We start from the raw sequence: 23,671 nt of genomic DNA on the forward strand, positions 1-23,671 counted from the left end.
TTTGATGAAGGTATTGTCTGTATAGTTTTTTTTTGTATAGCCTTTTCCCCCAGCAATGTCCCAGCCATGTCCGCGGCAGCAGGAAGAATTAAGTCCTCCACAAGGGCTTGCTTGTCCTAGCCACTCGGTAGCTCACCATAAAAGACGCTTCTAGCCCCTTCTTATTAATGATATCTGTTGCTTTTATACATGTCTTACTACTCGAAAGTTGTCTTAATTCTCGCTCAAAAAACTTATTTTTCAAATTGGCATATTTTGTTTCTAAATGTCTGCGCAAGAATGAAGGTTTCATCGAGTTGTGAGATGGTACTTTTGCACATATAACACACTGTGGCTGAGGAAAGGCACTACTCCCAATAGAAGTGAACCCCATATCAATGTAGTTCTCATCATATTTGCGCCTCTTCGATGGTCCAAAGCCCCTGTCTGTTGTTCGGTGCTTTCCCGGGTAAGGGGGCAGTAGCTCTTCGGCTCCATCAGATTCACAACTATCAGTGTCCATGCTAGCTGGGCTAACAACAAATATAGAATTACTGATGCTAGCATTGGAAGTGCTTGTGGAAGCAGAACAACTTGTGTCGTTGACAGGTGCAGCTGTAGTACTGCTGGTAGTAGCAGTACTACCAGTAGAGCTGGTATTGTTCTTTTTGGACGCAGGCCTTACTCTTTTGAAGCATTTAGCAGCAGCCAAGTTTGGCTACATACGGACCGTTAGTGGAATTCCTGTGAGAGAGTAACGGTTAATGTGATTGGATGTTAATTATTTGACTAGGCTACCTGTATTTGACATTGTGTTGTTGTTTCGCTGAACACTAGATGGTTTAATTTTATTTTTGGCAGTGAAACGAGGCTACTCAGGCATGAAAGAAACCTCACCCAAATGTATAGCCCCGTTGGAAAATATAAATGGACTGTTTGAAAATGTGAAGCAAAAAATAAATAAAAAAAATAAAATGTGAATCACATTTTTATTTGGCATTCCCCCGAAGGCATTGCGCGTACCCAGTTTGGGAATACCTGCTCTACAACATCGTAGAGTACGACCCTACCTCACACGGGTAGAGGTGCAGGTCCTAAGAGCTGAAGCAGTTGATGCGCACTGTGTTCCCAGAGGATGTCTGTGACTACCCTGACCCCTACCATGCACAGGTCAGACACAGAGGTTAAAGGTCAAATGTGTATTTGAAGCAAAAGTCTTTGCTATGGGTTCTGCTCTTGACTTGGGTTGATATTCACACTAGGTTTATAATGGGTTATATCAGCATTGATTCCCTTTATTTTACTATTTAAATGTTATTTTACATTATAGAATTCTGCTGCTGGCTTTCTAAAAGTGCTGTTGTGTTCTGAGTATAAACACTCTTCTTCATGACCTATGTGTGTAGGTGGTGCAGGTGACTATGGAGGGCCTTCAGGGAATTGATTCCTCTAGACTGAAGAGGGTATTTACATAGCGACAGCGTCAGCAATGGGTAAATAAGTCAAAGGCCTTGGTTTGTTTATTTAAGACCTTTAAAGTTGTTACCACAAGCACTGTTATTAAAGCATTTTACCCCCCTCATATTCAGACATCCTGTTATTATTCATCCCTCATATTCAGACATCCATGTACTGTGTGCTTTTGCTTCTGATTCGAACACAGTCTAAATAAACTGGGATATCAATAGGAAGTGCTGTGGTTTTTGAGCAAACATTTGCATATTATATATTGATCCAACTAAATATGAAGATGCAAACCAGTTTTTATGACATTTAACAAGAGGAAAATGTGTTTTTCGGGTCAAACAGAGTGGGATTTCATCCATCATGTGAGTGATGTTAGTAGATGTTAGTGGAGGACAACACTGAACTGGATAAATATCTATTCAGTTACAGCTTGATGTCATGTTGGGTCCTCCATGCCTTCTAGTAGTACTCATTCCTCTGACAGCTTGATGTCATGTTGGGTCCTCCATGCCTTCTAGTAGTACTCATTCCTCTGACAGCTGTATGTCATGTTGGGTCCTCCATGCCTTCTAGTAGTACTCATTCCTCTGACAGCTTGATGTCATGTTGGGTCCTCCATGCCTTCTAGTAGTACTCATTCCTCTGACAGCTTGATGTCATGTTGGGTCCTCCATGCCTTCTAGTAGTACTCATTCCTCTGACAGCTTGATGTCATGTTGGGTCCTCCATGCCTTCTAGTAGTACTCATTCCTCTGACAGCTTGATGTCATGTTGGGTCCTCCATGCCTTCTAGTAGTACTCATTCCTCTGACAGCTTGATGTCATGTTGGGTCCTCCATGCCTTCTAGTAGTACTCATTCCTCTGACAGCTGTATGTCATGTTGGGTCCTCCATGCCTTCTAGTAGTACTCATTCCTCTGACAGCTTGATGTCATGTTGGGTCCTCCATGCCTTCTAGTAGTACTCATTCCTCTGACAGCTGTATGTCATGTTGGGTCCTCCATGCCTTCTAGTAGTACTCATTCCTCTGACAGCTTGATGTCATGTTGGGTCCTCCATGCCTTCTAGTAGTACTCATTCCTCTGACAGCTTGATGTCATGTTGGGTCCTCCATGCCTTCTAGTAGTACTCATTCCTCTGACAGCTTGATGTCATGTTGGGTCCTCCATGCCTTCTAGTAGTACTCATTCCTCTGACAGCTTGATGTCATGTTGGGTCCTCCATGCCTTCTAGTAGTACTCATTCCTCTGACAGCTTGATGTCATGTTGGGTCCTCCATGCCTTCTAGTAGTACTCATTCCTCTGACAGCTTGATGTCATGTTGGGTCCTCCATGCCTTCTAGTAGTACTCATTCCTCTGACAGCTTGATGTCATGTTGGGTCCTCCATGCCTTCTAGTAGTACTCATTCCTCTGACAGCTTGATGTCATGTTGGGTCCTCCATGCCTTCTAGTAGTACTCATTCCTCTGACAGCTTGATGTCATGTTGGGTCCTCCATGCCTTCTAGTAGTACTCATTCCTCTGACAGCTTGATGTCATGTTGGGTCCTCCATGCCTTCTAGTAGTACTCATTCCTCTGACAGCTTGATGTCATGTTGGGTCCTCCATGCCTTCTAGTAGTACTCATTCCTCTGACAGCTGTATGTCTGCCAAATTGCAAAAGAAAGGACTATATGTCACACAGAGAACATACTACTGTTTAAACACAACTAGCCACACAGCATTACATAGGCATTACTACTTTATTATTGGATAGCAACTCCCACAGAGTTTTACATTTACCACGAGAGCAATCTGCTTTGGGGACATAGTAGTAATGTCCAGGAGTTGTAGAGTTAAAAAAAAAAATTTTTTAACACATACACTGCATGTCTGATAACATGTCCGATAATGGACTCATTTCAGGCAAAGCCAGGGTTTTCCCTTTATGTCTATGGGATGTAGATGTGTATCACCTGGATAATGTGCCACGGTGCAACTTCAGCTGTTCCGTCCATGAGGAGGATGAGGGGAAAGGGGATTGGTTTAGAGGAAAGTCTTACTGAAGGCAATAAGCAGTCCAAGGCAGTCCAAGCCATGGTAGAGGTAGAAGATGGGAAAAGTGGAGCACTATGGGGAAACGTGGTAAAAAGAAACCCCACAAAAGTACTAATTGTACAATCTTATTCTCCATCTTTATATAACACATCAGCAAAAACAAGTAAAAGTAGCAAAATGTTTCAGCAAAATGTAAGCATCATTTGTGCATTTTTATCCTCTGGTTTCACAATGCAGGCTAATCGTGCACCTCATTTCCCCCCTCTCAGACCACTCCTGGTATCCTCCGGCATAGTTGACGGACCTGAAATTAGAGAAGGCAGACATCATCCTTTACCAAAAATTCCCAAGGCATCAAACAGAGTATACAGAGCAGTATTGTCAAAACATATACTCGTACTTTTGGAATCGCAGGCCTCGTGCCTTGTCTGTGGCCACGCCTCCTCGCCGGCCCATCTGACAGTGAAACACCAGCTCAGGGGCATCCAGGGGAGGTTTGGGCTAGAGGTCGACCGATTAATCGGAATGGCATTTTTGGACACCGATTTGGTCGTTTTTTAAATTTTATTTTTTTACACCTTTATTTAATCTTTATTTAACTAGGCAAGTCAGTTAAGAAACACATTCTTATTTTCAATGACAGCCTAGGAACGGTGGGTTAACTGCCTCGTTCAGGGGCAGAACGACAGATTTTTACCTTGTCAGCTCGGGGGATTCAATCTTGCAACCTTACAGTTAACTAGTCCAACGCTCTAACCACCTGATTACATTGCACACCATGAGGAGCCTGCCTGTTACGCGAATGCAGTAGAAGCCAAGGTAAGTTGCTAGCTAGCATTAAACTTATCTTATAAAAAACAATCAATCATAATCACTAGTTAACTACACATGTTTGATGATATTACTAGTTTATCTAGCGTGTCCTGCGTTGCATATAATCGATGCGGTACGTATCGTTGCTCCAATGTGTACCTAACCATAAACATCAATGCCTTTCTTAAAATCAATACAGAAGTATATATTTTTAAACCTGCATATTTAGCTAAAAGAAATCCAGGTCAGCAGGCAATATTAACCAGGTGAAATTGTGTCACTTCTCTTGCGTTCATTGCACGCAGAGTCAGTGTATATGCAACAGTTTGGGCCGCCTAATTTGCCAGAATTTTACGTAATTATGACATAACATTGAAGGTTGTGCAATGTAACAGAAATATTTAGACTTATGGATGCCACACGTTAGATAAAATACGGAACGGTTCCGTATTTCACTGAAAGAATAAACGTCTTGTTTTCGAGAAGATAGTTTCCAGATTCTACCATATTAATGACCTAAGGCTCGTATTTCTGTGTGTTATTATGTTATAACTAAGTCTATGATTTGATAGAGCAGTCTGACTGAGCGGTGGTAGGCAGCAGCAGGCTCGTAAGCATTCATTCAAACAGCACTTTCCTGCGTTTTGCCAGAAGCTCTTTGCTGTGCTTCAAGCCTATCAACTCCCGAGATTAGGCTGGTGTAACCGATGTGAAATGGCTAGCTAGTTAGCGGGGTGCGCGCTAATAGCGTTTCAAACGTCACTCGCTCTGAGACTTGGAGTAGTTATTCCCCTCATAATCGGTCGACCTCTAGTTTGGGCACCCCGTATTTTGCCTGGATCTCAGCAGGGTCCAGCGCTAGGGCACTAGGGCACTCTCCACTGTATCAGCTGGGAGAGGAGACACAGGAAGTTTACAATACGGCTCAATTTACAATAAAATAAATATACCAAAATAGCTGGCTCAGTGACAACAACAATAAATCAATCCTGTTTAGCAAACTTTGGGCTGAATTATACCCATGTGAATTGGGGTTCATTATTTTTCCAAAGGTTTGGACTCCGGACAAGCAAATCCCAATTGGACCTGAGAGTGTAACTCAACTCAAGGACTCCGACTGGGAGCTCACCTGGAATATGGATTGATCCTGGAATGTGTCCTCTGTCTACCTCCTCTTTGGTCCGTACATCAACCTTCTGGCCAGTTGTTCTTGGCCAGAAGGGCCTTGAGGTCAGAGTAGGAGATATCCTTATCTGTGGAGAGGTCAATTTGCTACATGTAACACCATGGTGTCAAGGCTTTATTTAGCCTAGTGCAAACTTAACATACATGATTTACAACTACCTTCATGCTGCTTCCTGGCACTGACCATAACCTTCCTTTCCGGAAATAAACGTGTAGGACAATAAAATGTATTCTACTACTGAGTCAGACAGTGCAGATTGCAGAAGTTGCCCCCAAAAAAGACAGAAAAGTTGAGTCATTGTATGATAGCACACGACCAGCCACTTTCAAACCACACATTGCCTATCAAATCCGATTATCCACCCCTAACTATAACATTTTCCGACAAGATAGAACTGCCAAAGGGGGCGGAGTTGCAATCTACTGCAGAGATAGCCTGCAGAGTTCTGTCTTACTATCCAGGTCTGTGCCCAAACAATTTGAGCTTCTACTTTTAAAAATCCACCTTTCCAGAAACAAGTCTCTCACCGTTGCCGCTTGCTACAGACCACCTTCTGCCCGCAGCTGTGCCCAGAACACCATATGTGAATTGATTGCCCCCCATCTATCTTCAGAGCTCGTGCTGTTAGGTGACCTAAACTGGGACATGCTTAACACCCCAGCCATCCTACAATCTAAGCTTGATGCCCTCAATCTCACACAAATGATCAATGAACCTACCAGGTACAAGCCCAAATCCGTTAACACAGGCACCCTCATAGATATCATCCTAACCAACCTGCCCTCCAAGTACACCTCTGCTGTCTTCAACCAGGATCTCAGCGATCACTGCCTCATTGCCTGCGTCCGTCACTTCAGCGAGCAGGCTTTTCTAATCGACCTGGCCAGGGTATCCTGGAAGGATATTGACCTCATTCCGTCAGTAGAAGATGCCTGGTTATTCTTTAAAAAGTGCTTCCCTCATAATCTTAAATAAGCATGCACCATTCAAAAATGTTTGAACCAGGAACAGATATAGCCCTTGGTTCACTCCAGACCTGACTGCCCTTGACCAGCACAAAAACATCCTGTGGCGTACGACATTAGCATCGAATAGCCCCCGCGATATGCCACTTTTCAGGGAAGTTAGGAACCAATATACACAGGCAGTTAGGATAGCAAAGGCTAGCTTTTTCAAACAGAAATTTGCATCCTGCAGCACAAACTCCAAAAAGTTATGGGACACTGTAAAGTCCATGGAGAATAAGAGCACCTCCTCCCAGCTGCCCACTGCACTGAGGCTAGGAAACACTGTCATCACCGATAAATCCACAATAATTGAGAATTTCAATAAGCAATTTTCTACTGCTGGCCATGCTTTCCACCTGGCCACCCGTCAACAGCTTTGCACCCCCCACAGTAACTTGCCCAAGCCTCCCCCATTTCTCCTTCACCCAAATCCAGATAGCTGATGTTCTGAAAGAGCTGCAAAATCTGGACCCCTACAAATCAGCCGGGCTAGACAATCTGGACCCTGTCTTCCTAAAATTATCAGCCGGAATTGTTGCAACCCCTATTACTAGTCTGTTCAACCTCTTTCGTATTGTCTGAGATCCCCAAAGATTGGAAAGCTGCCGCGGTCATCCTCCTCTTCAAAGGGGGAGACACTCTAGACCCAAACTACTACAGACCTATATCTATCCTACCCTGCCTTTCTAAGGTCTTCGAAAGCCAAGTTAAAACCTGTTATGGCTGCAGCCCGGCGCCGGTACACCTATGACAACATCCAGCTCAAGTGCAGGGCGCGAAATTCAAAATCAATTTTTTTTTAAATATTTAACTTTCACACATTAACAAGTCCAATACAGCATTTGAAAGATAAACATCTTGTCAATCCAGCCAACATGTCCGATTTTTTAAATGTTTTACAGAGAAAACACCACATATATTTATGTTAGCTCACCACCAAATAAAAAAGAGGACAGACATTTTTCACAGCACAAGTATGATGCAAGTAGCATGCACAAGACAACCTAACTAACCTAGAACCAACCTAAATAACCTAGAAAAAACTACCTCAGATGACAGTCCTATAACATGTTACACAATAAATCTATGTTTTGTTCAAAAAATGTGCATATTTTAGCTATAAATCAGTTTTACATTACTGCTACCATCATAGCTACAGTCAGAAATCGCACGGGAGTAGCCAGAGAAAATACAGACACCAACGTCAACTACTAATTATACATCATAAAACATTTCAGAACAATATATGGTGGATAGCTAATGAAAGAGAAAGATCTTGTGAATAGAGCCAATATTTCCGATTTTTTAAGTGTTTTACAGCGAAAACACCACATATATTTATGTTAGTTCACCACCAAATACAAAAGACAGACAGACATTTTTCACAGCAACGGTAGCATGCAAGTAGCATGCACAAAGCTAACCTAACTAACCTAGAACCAACCTAGAACCAACCTAAATAACCTAGAAAAAACTCCCTCAGATGACAGTCCTATAACATGTTACACAATAAATCTATGTTTTGTTCGAAAAATGTGCATATTTTAGCTATAAATCAGTTTTACATTACTGCTACCAGAATAAATTTCAATAATATAATTAAACTATATTGAAAAAACATACTTTAGGATGATATTGTGACATGTATCAAATAAAATCGAAGCCAGAGATCATATTCACCGTTAACGAGTGTTTTCCAGGAGCAGAGTCCAGGTCCTACTTCGCGCCCAGAAAAAAAAAAAAAGTGCGCAAGCCTCACTCCAAGAGGTTGTGTTCAATCCCAGGACGAGATAATCAAGTGATTTCTTCTCTCACTTCCGCATGACACCCAGGGGAAGGCGTATGACGTGTTTCTACAGTCCTAAGTGACATGCCCTTTTATAGACAAGCTCTTGAAGAGCGACATCGATTTTGGAAATCTCACTTCCGGATAGGAAATTGGCTGTAAAAAGAGTTCTGTTCCACTTAGAGAAATAATTCAAACGTTTTTAGAAACTAGAGACTGTTTTCTATCCAATAGTAATAATAATATGCATATTGTACGAGCAAAAATTGAGTAAGAGGCCGTTTGAAAATGGGCACATATTTTCCATTTTTCAATACGCCCCCTGCAGCCATAACAAGTTAACAAACAGATCACCGACCATTTTTAATCTTCTCCTTCTCCTTTTAATCCTTCTCCGCTATGCAATCTGGTTTCCGAGCTGGTCATGGGTGCATCTCAGCCACACTCAAGGTCCTAAACGATATCATAACTGCCATCGATAAGAGACAATACTGTATTCATCGACCTGGCCAAGGCCTTCGACTCTGTCAATCACCACATTCTTATTGGCAGACTCAACAGCCTTGGTTTCTCAAATGACTGCCTCGCCTGGTTCACCAACTACTTCTCAGACAAAGTTCAGTGTGTCAAATTGGAGGGCCTGTTGTCCGGACCTCTGGCAGTCTCTATGGGGATGCCACAGGGTTCAAATCTCGGGCCGTCTCTCTCCTCTGTATACATCAATGATGTCGCTCTTGCTGCTGGTGATTCTCTGATCCACCTCTATGCAGACAACACCGTTCTGTATACATCTGGCCCTTATTTGGACACTGTGTTAACTAACCTCCAGACGAGCTTCAATGCCATACAATTCTCCTTCTGTAGCCTCCAACTGCTCTTAAATGGAAGTAAAACTAAATGCATGCTCTTCAACCGATCGCTTTTTTAAATATAATTCACTGAAGCTTGAGACTCATATCTCCCTCACTAACTTTAAGCACCAACTGTCAGAGCAGCTCACAGATCACTGCACATATCCCATCTGTAAATAGCCCATTCAACTACCTCATCCCCATACTGTTATTTATTTTTTTTGCTACTTTGCACCCCAGTATCTCTACTTGCACATTCATCTTCTGCATATCTATCACTCCGGTGTTAAATTGCTAAATTGTAATTATTTCACCACTATGGCCTATTTATTGCCTTACCTCCTTTATCTTACCTCATTTGCACACACTGTACATAGACTTATTTTCTACTGTGTTATTGACTGTATGTTTGTTTATTCCATGTGTAACTCTGTGTTGTTGTTTGTGTCGCACTGCTTTGCTTTATCTTGGCCAGGTCGCAGTTGTAAATGAGAACTCGTTCTCAACTAGCCTACCTGGTTAAATAAAGCTTAAATAAAAAAATAAAAAAATAAACCTGGTGTTACACTGACAAAATCAATGACATTTGATCCAATGTATTATGGCTCACAGAGACAGATGATCAAACGGCGCTGCGAACTGCACGAAGAAGGTAAATGCAGAATACAGTCGTAGAATACGCACTTACCTGAGTTTGCCATCTTGTTTATCGGTGCCCATTTGAATGGAATCTTCTCATGTAGTACTGTATTTCCTCATTCGTTCCATGTTGATTGTTTGAGTGGTAATCATTGGACGACATTCTTAAAAAGGAGGCACTTCAGCCAGTATTGAAGCTATAGCCGATCAGACTGATCTTCAACCGCACATCATACTCAAGTTTCAAAATAAAAGTTGCATTACTGTAATAGGAACTTTTATTACTTCCAACAGTATTAATTTAATTTTATCAAAATATGATGTTCCTTACGTTAAAAACAATCACTCACACAAACTCAGCCAAAATTATGAAAGCACTTTTATTAGAAAAACAATTGCTTTTGTTATTCATCATGATTATTCAGTTAGTTTCATTTATTCTACACATGAATCTGACTGCCATAACTGCTCTGTCTTGATCCTTCTGAACACAAGTTAATTTGCCAGCAAACAACCTGCAGTCTCTTTAGTCACAACGCCTCTTAAGATTTTGTTAGGGTTATTTAGTTCACAAAAGTCCAAAGTTCTTGTTTAATTCCTATATTCATAAGTGCAGGATTCGGAACAACCTGAGCACAGTGCTGGTGAGTCACTGGTGAGTGAAGCCATTTTGGCTCTGTCCCGTCCCAGTTGCTTTACTCCTACATTCTCTCTAAGGGTCGCCTGTGCTACTGAATCACTGTACCGTCTGTAATCTCAAAACTGGATCACAGCATTCCCTCTGTGCTGTAGGAGGGGTTTCCCAGCCCCTCTGCTGAGTTTTCCCCTGTTTTACATGTCTGTCGCCTCCAGAGGACCAGGGTGACCAGGAAAAGGAGCAGGAGAAAACCCAGCCCCCCTCCGATAACCCCTGCCCTTAGGGCCAGGTTGGTGGCCTCAGGGGGGTCGTAGCGCAGGCAGGAGAGCTTCGAGGGGGCGCTGGTTCCCGCCATGTTCACCGCCTCCACACACACCTTGACACCTGCCTCTAGTTCCCCCAGCACCCCGCTCCGAGAATCACCCCCGAACTGGAGAGGTTCTCCTCTTCGATCTTCGATCACGACCCGGTACCCAGATACCACAGAGGCTGGGGCGCACCACCGTACCTCTGCCCCCCCATTAGCGCCTGGCACTAGCTTCTGGAGGTGTGGAGCATGAGGGGGCTCGCCTGCACCACTTAGACCAGGGCAGAGGCATCTGGTCTGGGCAGAGAGCTGGGAGCAGGGGAGCTGGTTGTCCTGGCAGGGATGGTAGTCACAGGGCTTGGACTGCATCGGAACTAGAGTAGAAGCTGATGAGGCTTTGCTGTGGTTAGGAGGGAAATGGGAAGCATCCTCTTCAGTGTCGTCATCTTCGTCGTAGTCGAAGCCCATGCCGGTAATGTATTGGATCTTGGGGTATGTGACTGGCGGGGAGGTGGGAACGGCGTGTGTGAGAAGGGGGCGGGTGTTGATGAGGCGGGTGGGAAGCAGGTCAGGGGTCAGTAGTAGTAGAAGGAGCATAGCAGCCAAGTTCCACCAGAATGACATCATCTCTGTGGAACAGAAATGGAAAGATTATAACCACAAGTAGGAATTACCTCCCACATTATCACCATGTCAACCCGTACAGGAGGAGGCACAGGATACAACAGACAGAAAGATATGAATGATAATGTACTGTAGGGCAACCGGTTCACAGAGAGATAATGTACTGCAGGAAAACCGGTTCACAGAGAGATAATGTACTGTAGGACAACCGGTTCACAGAGAGATAATGTACTGTAGGACAACCGGTTCACAGAGAGATAATGTGCTTTAGGACAACCAGTTCACGGAGAGATAATGTACTGTTGGACAACCAGGTCACAGAGAGATAATGTACTGTAGGACAACCAGGTCACAGAGAGATAATGTACTGTAGGAAAACCAGGTCACAGAGAGATAATGTACTGTCGGACAACAGGTTCACAGAGAGATAATGTGCTGTAGGACAACCGGTTCACAGAGAGATAATGTGCTGTAGGACAACCGGTTCACAGAGAGATAATGTGCTGTAGGACAACCAGTTCACAGAGAGATAATGTGCTGTAGGACAACCGGTTCACAGAGAGATAATGTACTGTAGGACAACCGATTCAGAGTGAGATAATGTACTGTATGACAACTGGTTCACAGAGAGGTACACTAACAAGCCTGATTCTCAAGGAGTTAAAAAAAAGAAAGACAGAATTAATTCTGTACAAAGGTTACAAAGATGGACAACGCTGCCCACCACATTTAGTCACTATTGTACATAAAGCAGAGTGGAGTGGAGGCTGCTGAGGGGAGGACGGCTCATAATAATGGCTGCAATGGAGCGTATGGAAGGGCATCAAACCATGTGTTTGATGTACTTGATACCATTCCACTTATTCCGCTCCAGCCATTACCACGAGCCCGTCCTCCCCAATTAATGTGCCACTAACCTCCTGTGGTAGATAAGCATCCTGGGGTTATATAGGATTTACAAATGTATGTAGGTGAAGGGTCACTTGTTAGGGCTTTAATAATGAACATTAATTGGCTCAGATGAGTAACCATTAAAAACACAACAAAGGGAAAGTGGAGTCTCCACCAGCTAGTGCTCTCTTCTCAGTTGGCAGCGTGCCAGACAAATCTGTGGGAACCCGAGCTGAACTCTCAACACATGCTAGTCCTCTATTTAGCTTCCACATACTTTCATCCATAGAATAACACAGCAACATTCTAAATGATTAAAGTTGTTGTATGGTTTTATCTGAGTTGATGTTGACTAGGTTAATCAATCATTCATCTTTTTAGGTGGTTCTGAAAATGCGAGAAACATGAGTACAGTCATGCTCTCAAACATCACCATAGCAACCAAGTGAAAGAAAACTATAACATACCAATGCGAGTAGTGATCTTTTACTATACCTGAAATGTAGAATAATAGGATATCTAATGTCTCTTCCCGCAATCCCTCTTCACTCTTCTTTGTTATTTTCTTAACTCTCACATTCTCTCTCTCTCCCTCCCTCTCTCTTTCTCCACACCAGCGTCTTCTTTTATTCTCACCAAACTTCCCCCTCCTTTTTAACACCCCCTCATTTCTACCCTCTGTGCTTCTCTCTCTCCCCCCTCTCTCTCTCTTTCTCTCAATTCAATTCTCTCTATCTCTCACTCCAGGTCTCCTTGGCTCTTTCCGTTAGGGGGGAGGGTGTACTGTTCGTATGTGTCCCTCCTTGCATACTAATTTACTCATCAGTAGTAGTAGGCAAGCTTGAACAGGCTTGTTTGTGTGTGTCAGTGTGTTTTTCTATGAGGAGGAATATAGTATGTTGGCTGTTCATTACATAATTGTATGACAAAGTGCCCATGTATTTTTGTGTGTAATGTATGTGTATAGAACACGAGTTTGGGATCAGATCCTTTTAAAGCATGTGACTCACAAACTCACATTCCAGTGTGTGCAGGAGTGTGTCAGCGTGTGTGAGGGTGAATGCTTGAGTGTGTGAGTGAGGGAGGGAGGGAATGTTTGAGCATGCATGTGTATTGTTACAATCTCCATGGTGTTCATTGTTGCAGACCTGAAGGAGAGGAGGATAGGGGTTGGGCTCCAGTCCTTTTAAGGAGAGCTGGCAAGGTGGACTAGCTGGGACATGACAGAAGTACCAGCATCTGATCAGAATCAGAGCTGGAATCACTTAGCTTCCTCTTTGTCCCATGCTACACCCCAAATACTACTGCTACCCAACACCTCACTGATACCCCCATACCCTGAGTTGTTATCTACTACTACAATCTACAACATGACACCTCATCTTGACTACAAGACGTGGTCACCTGATACTACCCCCAACATGTCACCTTAAACCCCAAATATTATGAGTTGTAACTTTATTGGTGGGTGTTATGCAAAGACTTGTCTATACTTATATGAAGTTCAAGTGAATAATTTATGTATGAAGAAATAGAATGTATGTATCATGGAGTGAGACTATAGGTATACACAGTGTATTTGGAAAGTATTCATACCCCTTGACTTTTTCTACATTTTGTAATGTTACAGCCTTATTCTAAAATGTATTTAAGAAATGTTTATTCTCATCAATCTACACACAATAGCCCATAATGACAAAGAAAAACATGTTTTTAGACATTTCTGCAAATGTATATATAAAGAAAAAAGCACAAATAAATTTACGTAAGTATTCAGACCCTTTACTTAGTACTCTGTTGAAGCATCTTTGGCAGCAATTACAGCCTCAAGTCTTCTTGGGAATGACACTACAACTTTGGCGCACCTGTATTTGACAGTGGTGTAAAGTACTTAAGTAAAAATACTTTAAAGTACTACTTAAGTTGTTTTTGAGGGTATCTGTACTTGACTTTACTATTTATATTTTCGACTACTTTTACTTTTACTTCACTATGTACTTTTTACTCCACTATGTACATTTTACTCCAAACATTTTCCCTGGCACTCAAAATTATTAGTTACAAATTGAATGCTTAGCAGTAAAGGAAAAAGGTCCAATTCACACACTTATCAAGAGAATGTCCCTGGTCTTCCCTACTGCCTCACTCAACATAAATGCTTCCTTTTAAATTATGTCTGAGTGTTGGAGTGTGGCCCTGGCTGTGAAAAAAACTAATACAAAAATGGAATTGTGCCGTCTGGTTTGCTAAATACAATTAATTTGATGTATAGCATTTACTTTTACTTTGTACTTTTATTCAAGTATGACAATTTAGTACTTTTTCCACCACTGTACTAAAGTCCATTTAAAATCTGATATTTTTTTATTTTTACTCAAGTAGTATTTTACTGGGTTACTTTCACTTTGACTTGAGTCATTTTATATTAAGGTATGCCAATTGAATACTTGTTCCACCTCTGGTATTTGGGGAGTTTCTCACATTATTTTCTGTAGATACTCTCAAGCTCTGTCAGGCTGGATGGGGAAAGTCGCTGCACCGCTATTTTCTGGTCTCTCCAGAGATGGTCGATCAGGTTCAAGTCCGGGCTCTGGCGGGCCACTCAAGGTCATTCAGAGACTTGTCCCAAAGCCACTCCTGCGTTGTCTTGGCTGTGTGCTTAGGGTCGTTGTCCTGTTGGAAGGTGAACCTTCGCCCCCAGTCTGAGGTCCTGAGCGCTCTGGAGCAGGTTTTTAATCAAGGTTCTCTCTGTACTTTGCTCCGTTCATCTTTCCCTCGATCCCGACTAGTCTCCCAGTCCCTGCCGCTGAAAAACAGCTGGCACCACCATGCTTCATCGTAGGGATGGTGCTAGGTTTCCTCCAGACGTGACGCTTGGCATTCATGCCAAAGAGTTCCATCTTGGTTTCATCAGACTAGATAATCTTGTTTTTCATGGTCTGAGAGTCCTTCAGGTGACTTTTGGCAAACTCCAACTGTGCTGTCATGTGCCTTTTACTGAGGAGTGGCTTACATCTGGCCTACCATAAAGGCCTGATTGGTGGAGTGCTGCAGAGATGGTTGTCCTTCTGGAAGGTTCTCCCATCTCTACAGAGGAACTCTTGAGCTCTGTCAGTGGGACCAACAGGTTATTGGTCACCTCCCTGACCAGTGGCAATTTTAGCATGTAAATCTTGGTGGGGGAAACAAACATTTTGGGGGGGGATGCATACCAGCAAAGCTACTACACAACACAACACAAACAAATACATGAATTGCACTATAACGGTGACAAACGCCAAAAACTGTAAGGGCCTACATAAAGCTGTCCCAACAGCAGTCCCAACACCTTACCACTGCTACACCTGGCTATCAGTGGAGCCTTGTCTGGCAGCAAAACAGTTCATTCAGCCTCATTTACTGCCTTTAATTTTTTTTTTGCTGATATGGCTGACTTGCTTAAACAAATGTGATTTCTACTGACAATTGAGATGTACAAACTATGACATAAGGGGATGACAAGCAGATAAGAGTTCATCTGTAATTTTTATTAAGACATTAATGAGCGAGCTTGGACGGACATAGTCAATATAACTATTTGTTCAGCACTTTTAAATGTACAGCAACAGAATTCAGAACACGTGCCATTCTTAGTGTTCACCCTGTACATCAAGTCAGAACCGTATGATAAATAAAGAGGGCATATAAGCAGACAATGAAAGCTCTACAAATATTCAATGATTACATTTCTCTAAAACAGGTTATAGGCTACATGTGCACCACCAAATCAGAACAGTACACAAAATTAAGAGGGAAAAATAGACCAAATTATTAGGGTGAGGCACATGGGCTTCCTACACAACATACACTTAGTATTACTAGTATTACTTTCTTAGCTACGGTATACATATCTCCCTGGCATAATACATCATTTATGCAACTGCATACAATACATTTTTGGACCCACCTTGTTGTGCTGTGCTCACTTGAACAGGAAGATGGCGCGGCGGTCCTTGTGGGCAAATTTTGTTATCAAACTTTGTCATCAAAGTCTGGAATTCTCTGAATTTATGGTGCTTTCAAGACAAATGGGAACTCAGAAAAAAACAAGGTTGAATCATGATGACGTCAATGATCTTCAGGTCGTAGCTCGAGAAAGAGGCCCATGTTCCCGACTTACAATTCTGAGTTGGATGACCATTCAATACTTATTTTCCCAGTCGGAGCTAGTTTTGCCCCGAGTTCCCAGTTGTCTTGAACTCACTGAAGTCAGATTTCCCAGTTCCAAGTTAACAGTTGTTTTGAACGTGGCAGAAATCATGCTGGATTGACAGCATGGCCAATGTTGAATGTTTATCATTTTAAACTAGGAAAAGAGACCCTTAAACCCTGACTTGGACCACACACCCACTCCACTGAATAGCAGGCTAGTGATTGCTTTGCAATATTTGCAGTTAGCCACTGATTCCTTCCAAACCACTCATTGTTGAATTTGCGATTTCTAACTTGTTGTGTAATGTTTATGTCCAATGGCTGATGAGCACCGATATGTTTTATCTATAATTTCTCTTCATTATTAAAAGTTTATATTTGACAAGGATTAAAAAGGATTTGCCAGTAGATTGTCGACTTGATTCATGATGATGACTGCTAGCTAAAATTTTGAATGTATGATGTTGACATGATCAGTCCAATCAAAGCTACTGTAGATATGAAGTGACTTGATGTCATTTTATCTGTGGTGAATGACCTTGAGCCTACTTGCACTTCTAATGTAATTCTATGGCAGCACCCAAGGGGCTTGAATTTTCACGCTCTACCCTTAGATTTGGCGGTGACGTAGTCTCCCCATGAGTGACAGAACACTGAGCTAATCATGGCGCAACTAGAGAGCATTACCAACCCCTACCCTCCGTATTTTCCGCTGGCTGACCCACCACCACAGAAAGCCCTGAGCTAGGCTGAAACACCTGCATTTTGGAGCTGCCTTACTCAAGAAAGCAAAAAAGAGACCATGTTTTTATGCAGCTTTATTAACTCAAGGATTTTATATATTTTTTTACAATGTTTGCAAACTGATGTGAAACGTACTAATATCAAATTAACATGCAAAACAGGCAACCCCCCACCACATTCTTTTGCAAGAAATATGATGCTCAAAACAGATGGGGCTCTGCCCCAACTGCCCTGAATGACGGGTCGCCACTGTCCCTGACCTAGGCCCTTCTCCCCAGAATGCTCAGTTTGTCCGGGCGGCCAGCTCTAGGACGAGTCTTGGTGGTTCCAAACTTCTTCCATTTAAGAATGATGGAGGCCATTGTGTTCTTGGGGACCTTCAATTCTGCAGAATGTCCCCAGGGCTGTGCCTTATTAACACAATCCTGTTTTGGAGCTCTACCAACAATTTCTTTGACCTCATGGCTTGGTTTTTGCTCTGACATGCACTGTCAACTGTGGGACCTTATATAGACAGGTGTTTGCCTTTTCAAATCATATCCAATCAATTGAAATTACCACAGGTGGACTCCAATCAAGTTGTAGAAACAGCTCAAGGATGATCAATGGAAACAGGATGCACCTGAGCTCAATTTCGAGTCTTATATCAAAGGGTCTGAATAGTTATGTAAATAAGCATTTTTTATTGTTTTGTACATTTGCAAAAAATATTCTAGAAAACTGTTTTTGCTTTCACATTATGGGGTATTGTGTGTAGATTTATGAGGAAATGTTTTTATTTAATCCATTTAAGAATAAGGCTGTAGCGTAACAAAATGTGGAAAAGGTAAATACAGTAGGTCTGAATACTTTCCGAATGCACTGTACAACTCAAGACATGAATCATGCTAACATTACATCACATATATTATGCTAACATGACAGTATATAAATCATGCTAACATGACATCACATTAATCATGCTAACATGACATCACATGCCTTGAATCTATTCTACCGTGCCCAGAAACCTGCTCCTATTACTCTCTGTTCCGAACATACTAGACGACCAGTTTTTATAGCCTTTAGCCGTACCCTTATCCTACTCCTCCTCTGTTCCTCTGGTGATGTGGAGGTTAATCCAGGCCCTGCAGTGCCTAGCTCCACTCCCATTCCCCAGGCGCTCTCATTTGTTGACTTCTGTAACCGTAAAAGCCTTGGTTTCATTCATGTTAACATTAGAAGCCTCCTCCCTAAGTTTGTTTTATTCACTGCTTTAGCACACTCCGCAACCCGGATGTCCTAGCCATGTCTGAATCCTGGCTTAGGAAGCCCACCAAAAACCCTGAAATTTCCATCCCTAACTATAACATTTTCCGACAAGATAGAACTGCCAAAGGGGGCGGAGTTGCAATCTACTGCAGAGATAGCCTGCAGAGTTCTGTCTTACTATCCAGGTCTGTGCCCAAACAATTTGAGTTTCTACTTTTAAAAATCCACCTTTCCAGAAACAAGTCTCTCACCGTTGCCGCTTGCTACAGACCACCTTCTGCCCCCAGCTGTGCCCAGGACACCATATGTGAATTGATTGCCCCCCATCTATCTTCAGAGCTCGTGCTGTTAGGTGACCTAAACTGGGACATGCTTAACACCCCAGCCATCCTACAATCTAATCTTGATGCCCTCAATCTCACACAAATGATCAATGAACCTACCAGGTACAAGCCCAAATCCGTTAACACAGGCACCCTCATAGATATCATCCTAACCAACCTGCCCTCCAAGTACACCTCTGCTGTCTTCAACCAGGATCTCAGCGATCACTGCCTCATTGCTTGCGTTCGTCACTTCAGCGAGCAGGCTTTTCTAATCGACCTGGCCAGGGTATCCTGGAAGTATATTGACCTCATTCCGTCAGTAGAAGATGCCTGGTTATTCTCTAAAAGTGCTTCCCTCATAATCTTAAATAAGCATGCACCATTCAAAAATGTTTGAACCAGAAACAGATATAGCCCTTGGTTCACTCCAGACCTGACTGCCCTTGACCAGCACAAAAGCATCCTGTGGCGTACGGCATTAGCATCGAATAGCCCCCGCGATATGCCACTTTTCAGGGAAGTTAGGAACCAATATACACAGGCAGTTAGGATAGCAAAGGCTAGCTTTTTCAAACAGAAATTTGCATCCTGCAGCACAAACTCCAAAAAGTTATGGGACACTGTAAAGTCCATGGAGAATAAGAGCACCTCCTCCCAAATTCCCACTGCACTGAGGCTAGGAAACACTGTCTCCACCGATAAATCCACAATAATTGAGAATTTCAAGAAGTAATTTTCTATGGCTGGCCACGCTTTCCACCTGGCTACCCCTACCCCGGTCAACAGCCCTGCACCCCCCACAGCAACTTGCCCAAGCCTCCCCATTTCTCCTTCAACCAAATCCAGATAACTGATGTTCTGAAAGAGCTGCAAAATCTGGATCCCTACCAATCAGCCGGGCTAGACAATTTGGATCCTTTCTTCCTAAAATTATCAGCCGAAATTGTTGCAACCCCTATTACTAGCCTGTTCAACCTCTCTTTCGTATCGTCTGAGAACCCCAAAGATTGGAAAGCTGCCGCGGTCATCCTCCTCTTCAAAGGGGGAGACACTCTAGACCTAAACTGCTACAGATCTATATCTATCCTACCCTGCCTTTCTAAGGTCTTCGAAAGCCAAGTTAACAAACAGATCACCGACCATTTCGAATCCCACCGTACCTTCTCCGCTATGCAATCTGGTTTCCGAGCTGGTCATGGGTGTACCTCAGCCACGCTCAAGGTCCTAAACGATATCATAACCACCATCGATAAGAGACAATACTGTGCAGCTGTATTCATCGACCTGGCCAAGGCTTTCGACTCTGTCAATCACCACATTCTTATCGGCAGACTCAACAGCCTTGGTTTCTCAAATGACTGCCTCGCCTGGTTCACCAACTACTTCTCAGACAGAGTTCAGTCTGTCAAATTGGAGGACCTGTTGTCCGGACCTCTGGCAGTCTCTATGGGGGTGCCACAGGGTTCAATTCTCTGGCCTATTCTTTTCTCTGAATACATCAATGATGTTGCTCTTGCTGCTGGTGATTCTCTGATCCACCTCTACGCAGACGACACCATTCTGTATACTTCTGGCCCTTCTTTGGGCACTGTATTAACTAACCACCAGACGAGCTTCAATGCCATACAACTCTCCTTCCATGGCCTCCAACTGCTCTTAAATGCAAGTGACACTAAATGCATGCTCTTCAACCGATCGCTGCACGCACCTGGCCACCCATCTAGCATCACTACGCTGGACGGTTCTGACTTAGAATATGTGGACAACTACAAATACTTAGGTGTCTGGACTCTCCTTCCAGACTCACATTAAGCATATCCAATCCAGAATTACATCTAGAACCGGCTTCCTATTTCGCAACAAAGCATCCTTCACTCATGCTGCCAAACATAGCCTCGTAAAACTGACTATCCTGCCGATCCTTGACTTCGGCGATGTCATTTACAAAAAAGCCTCCAACACTCTACTCAGCAAATTGGATGCAGTCTATCACAGTGCCATTTTGTCACCAAAGCCCCATATACTACCCACCACTGTGACCTGTATGCTCTCGTTGGCTGGCCCTCGCTTCATATTCGTCGCCAAACCCACTGGCTCCAGGTCATCTATAAGTCTTTGCTAGGTAAAGCACCGCCTTATCTCAGGTCACTGGTCACCATAGCAGCACCCACACGTAGCACGCGCTCCAGCAGGTATATTTCACTGGTCACCCCCAAAGCCAATTCCTACTTTGGCCGCCTTTCCTTCCAGTTCTCTGCTGCCAATGACTGGAACGAATTGCAAAAATCACTGAAGCTGGAGACTCATATCTCCCTCACTAACTTTAAGCACCAGTTGTCAGAGCAGCTCTCAGATCACTGCACCTGTACATATCCCATCTGTAAATAGCCCATCCAACCACCCCATCCCCATACAGTTATTTAGTTGTTGTTTTTTTGCTCGTTTGCACCCCAGTATCTCTACTTGCACATTCATCTTCTGCACATCTATCCCTCAAACGTAAGGCATATATTATATCGCTATTTCTGACTTTCGTGTCGCAACTGCCTGGTTGAAATATGATTTGTCATGCATTTGTATGCGGGGCACTGTCCTCAGATAATATCATGGTTTGCTTTCGCCGTAAAGCCTTTTTGAAATCTGACACCTTGGCTGGATTAACAAGAAGTTAAGCTTTATTTTGATGTATAACACATATATTTTCAAGAATGTTAAATATTTCAATTTAGTATTTTTGAATTTCGAGCTCTGCAATTTCACCGGATGTTGGCCAGGTGGGACGCTACCGTCCCACGTATCTGTAAGAAGTTAATGGCTAAACTGTAATTATTTCGCCACTATGGCCTATCTATTGCCTTACCTCCCTTAACTTACCTCATTTGCACACACTGTATATAGACTTTTTATATTGTGTTATTGACTGTATGTTTGTTTACTCCATGTGTAACTCTGTGTTGTTGTTTGTGTCGCACTGCTTTGCTTTATCTTGGCCAGCTCGCAGTTGTAAATGAGAACTTGTTCTCAACTAGCCTACCTGGTTAAATAAAGGTGAAATAAAAAAGTATTAAGTCATGCTAATATGACGGCTCATAAATCATGCTGACATGACATCTCTCTGACAAGAATGGAAGAACACAGACACACATTCCCTTCAGCGTCTCCTCTTCTTTGTTTTGTTGTTAAGTGCTACTTTTGTCTGTTTCTAACCAGATGGAAACATGGGACATGTCAGACAATATCTATAGGCAGGGATCACTGGGTATGTGAGTGCTGGTACTGCTAATGCAGCAGGCCTAGAACACTTTATTATTAAAAACAATAAACACCTATTCAGTCCATTTGTTTTCACATTGATATAAACACCTATTCAGTCCATTTGTTTTCACATTGATGAATTGCCAATGGACTTTTAAGTGGATAATTCATCATGTACATTTCAATGAGGGAGTCTAGACTGTCAGGGACAATCATTGCAAGCTGCTGTCTGGTCACGTACACTGAGATGAAACCATGCATGTCACGTCAGGAGACTGTCTAGCACAGTGTGTCACACAAAATATTGTTTTGTCTGAACGTTTTCTTCCCCAGTGCGTCACGTGTGCCAAAGACTACAGGTATGAGGATGACACCTTTCGATAGAAGAGGTTTGCTTCCAATGCGAACCACACCAGGATCACAGACATCAGCTATGGAGTACAGCTAGGGAATAAACCAGTTAATTGAATTCTATAGAACAAATTGTATCGCTTTCAGAACCCTGAGGGTAAATCATGTGATGTGAGTCACAAGTGTGATAATGGTTCCGCCAGCCCCACCCCACCCTGCTGGATGCTGCATGTTCAGGCATGCTGAACACTACTTACATTACCTGCACCTCTCCCCCCCTCGCTCTCTTTCTCACCCTCTCTAACCCTCTCTTTCTTAACCTCCCTCTCTCCCACTAACCCTCTCTCCATCTCACCCTCTCTCCCACGCACCCTCTCTCTCTTTTCCACTCACCCACCCTCTCTTTTTCACCTTTTTTCTCCCACTTAACCCCTCTGTCACCCACTCACCCTCTCTCAGTCAGTTCCAGTCTGACAGCATGCATCATTCAGCCTTGATGAAATGAAATGTCTGCCTCCAGACTTCCCCCATATGGTTACATAAAGTCTCGGTCTTTTCTCTGCCCGCCCCCAGTCCCAGTCATTCCTCTGTGTTCTTGAGCCTGGATCACCCGCCTCCACCTCTCAGAGGAATTAAAGAATCCCAGAATCAACAGGAAATCATTGACCAACCTTCTCCTGGGCCCCCTGACCTTTGACCCCTTACATGTGGGAATTGCTGGGAAAGTTCTAGAAACATAACTCCTCAATCATCTATTTATAGGCCTCATAAAGGAGTGGGATGATGCTCCCACAGAGATAAATCTTATGTTGTAATCTAATGATGAAATATATGATTATTAAACAACGCCACCCATCAGTGTATCGACCCCGAGGGACAAAGGGTGCTTAGCTATAACCACTGAGCTATACACTGAGATAGGCCAGGTGAGGTGTTAATTTCAAAAGCAATTCAGACAGGATGTTATTGGGTATTGGCTTAAGATGTTTTCCAAGACATCCATAGGAATGTGACCCATGGATGTCGGACACTAGCTCGTTTCTACCTCGACATTGACCTAATTATGCCTACATAAATTCAATCTCAGCTAACCAAGAATCGTAATTTGGCTAAAGAGAGGTTTCTCCATCTCCCAACATGAGTGGTCAATCAATCCTAACCACACTGTCAACTAAACACATCCTGTGTGTCAACTGTGGCATATTGGCCCCATCCAATGGTGAAAGTTAACTATTGCACACAATCACAGCCGTGGTCTATGATTAGGGACAGTTGTACACGATCACAGCTGTGGTCTGTGACTAGGGACAGTTGTTTTAGTTGGTTAT

The 23,671-nt window shown here is 43.0% G+C and overlaps 1 protein-coding gene and 1 pseudogene across 1 annotated transcript; both read right to left on the minus strand.

The window, feature by feature from the left end:
- Window positions 1-3,697: 3,697 nt before the first annotated feature.
- Window positions 3,698-9,828, minus strand: LOC139581918 (thiosulfate:glutathione sulfurtransferase-like; annotated as a pseudogene).
- Window positions 9,829-10,130: 302 nt separating this feature from the next.
- On the minus strand, window positions 10,131-12,902 carry LOC139581628 (LRRN4 C-terminal-like protein). The gene is made up of 2 exons (XM_071411587.1): window positions 12,721-12,902; window positions 10,131-11,339 (listed from the first exon to the last, which is right to left on the minus strand). Exon 2 carries the CDS (start codon window positions 11,335-11,337, stop codon window positions 10,534-10,536), a length of 804 nt encoding a protein of 267 aa, XP_071267688.1. The 5' UTR covers window positions 11,338-11,339; window positions 12,721-12,902; the 3' UTR covers window positions 10,131-10,533.
- Between the last annotated feature and the right edge of the window lie 10,769 nt (window positions 12,903-23,671).

This window comes from Salvelinus alpinus, chromosome 7, assembly GCF_045679555.1.
Source record: "Salvelinus alpinus chromosome 7, SLU_Salpinus.1, whole genome shotgun sequence".
Lineage (NCBI taxonomy): Eukaryota > Metazoa > Chordata > Actinopteri > Salmoniformes > Salmonidae > Salvelinus > Salvelinus alpinus.

Bases quoted from the DNA above. Each gene is read 5' to 3' on its own strand.
- LOC139581628 (XM_071411587.1), bottom strand. From the start codon at position 11,337: ATGATGTCATTCTGGTGGAACTTGGCTGCTATGCTCCTTCTACTACTA.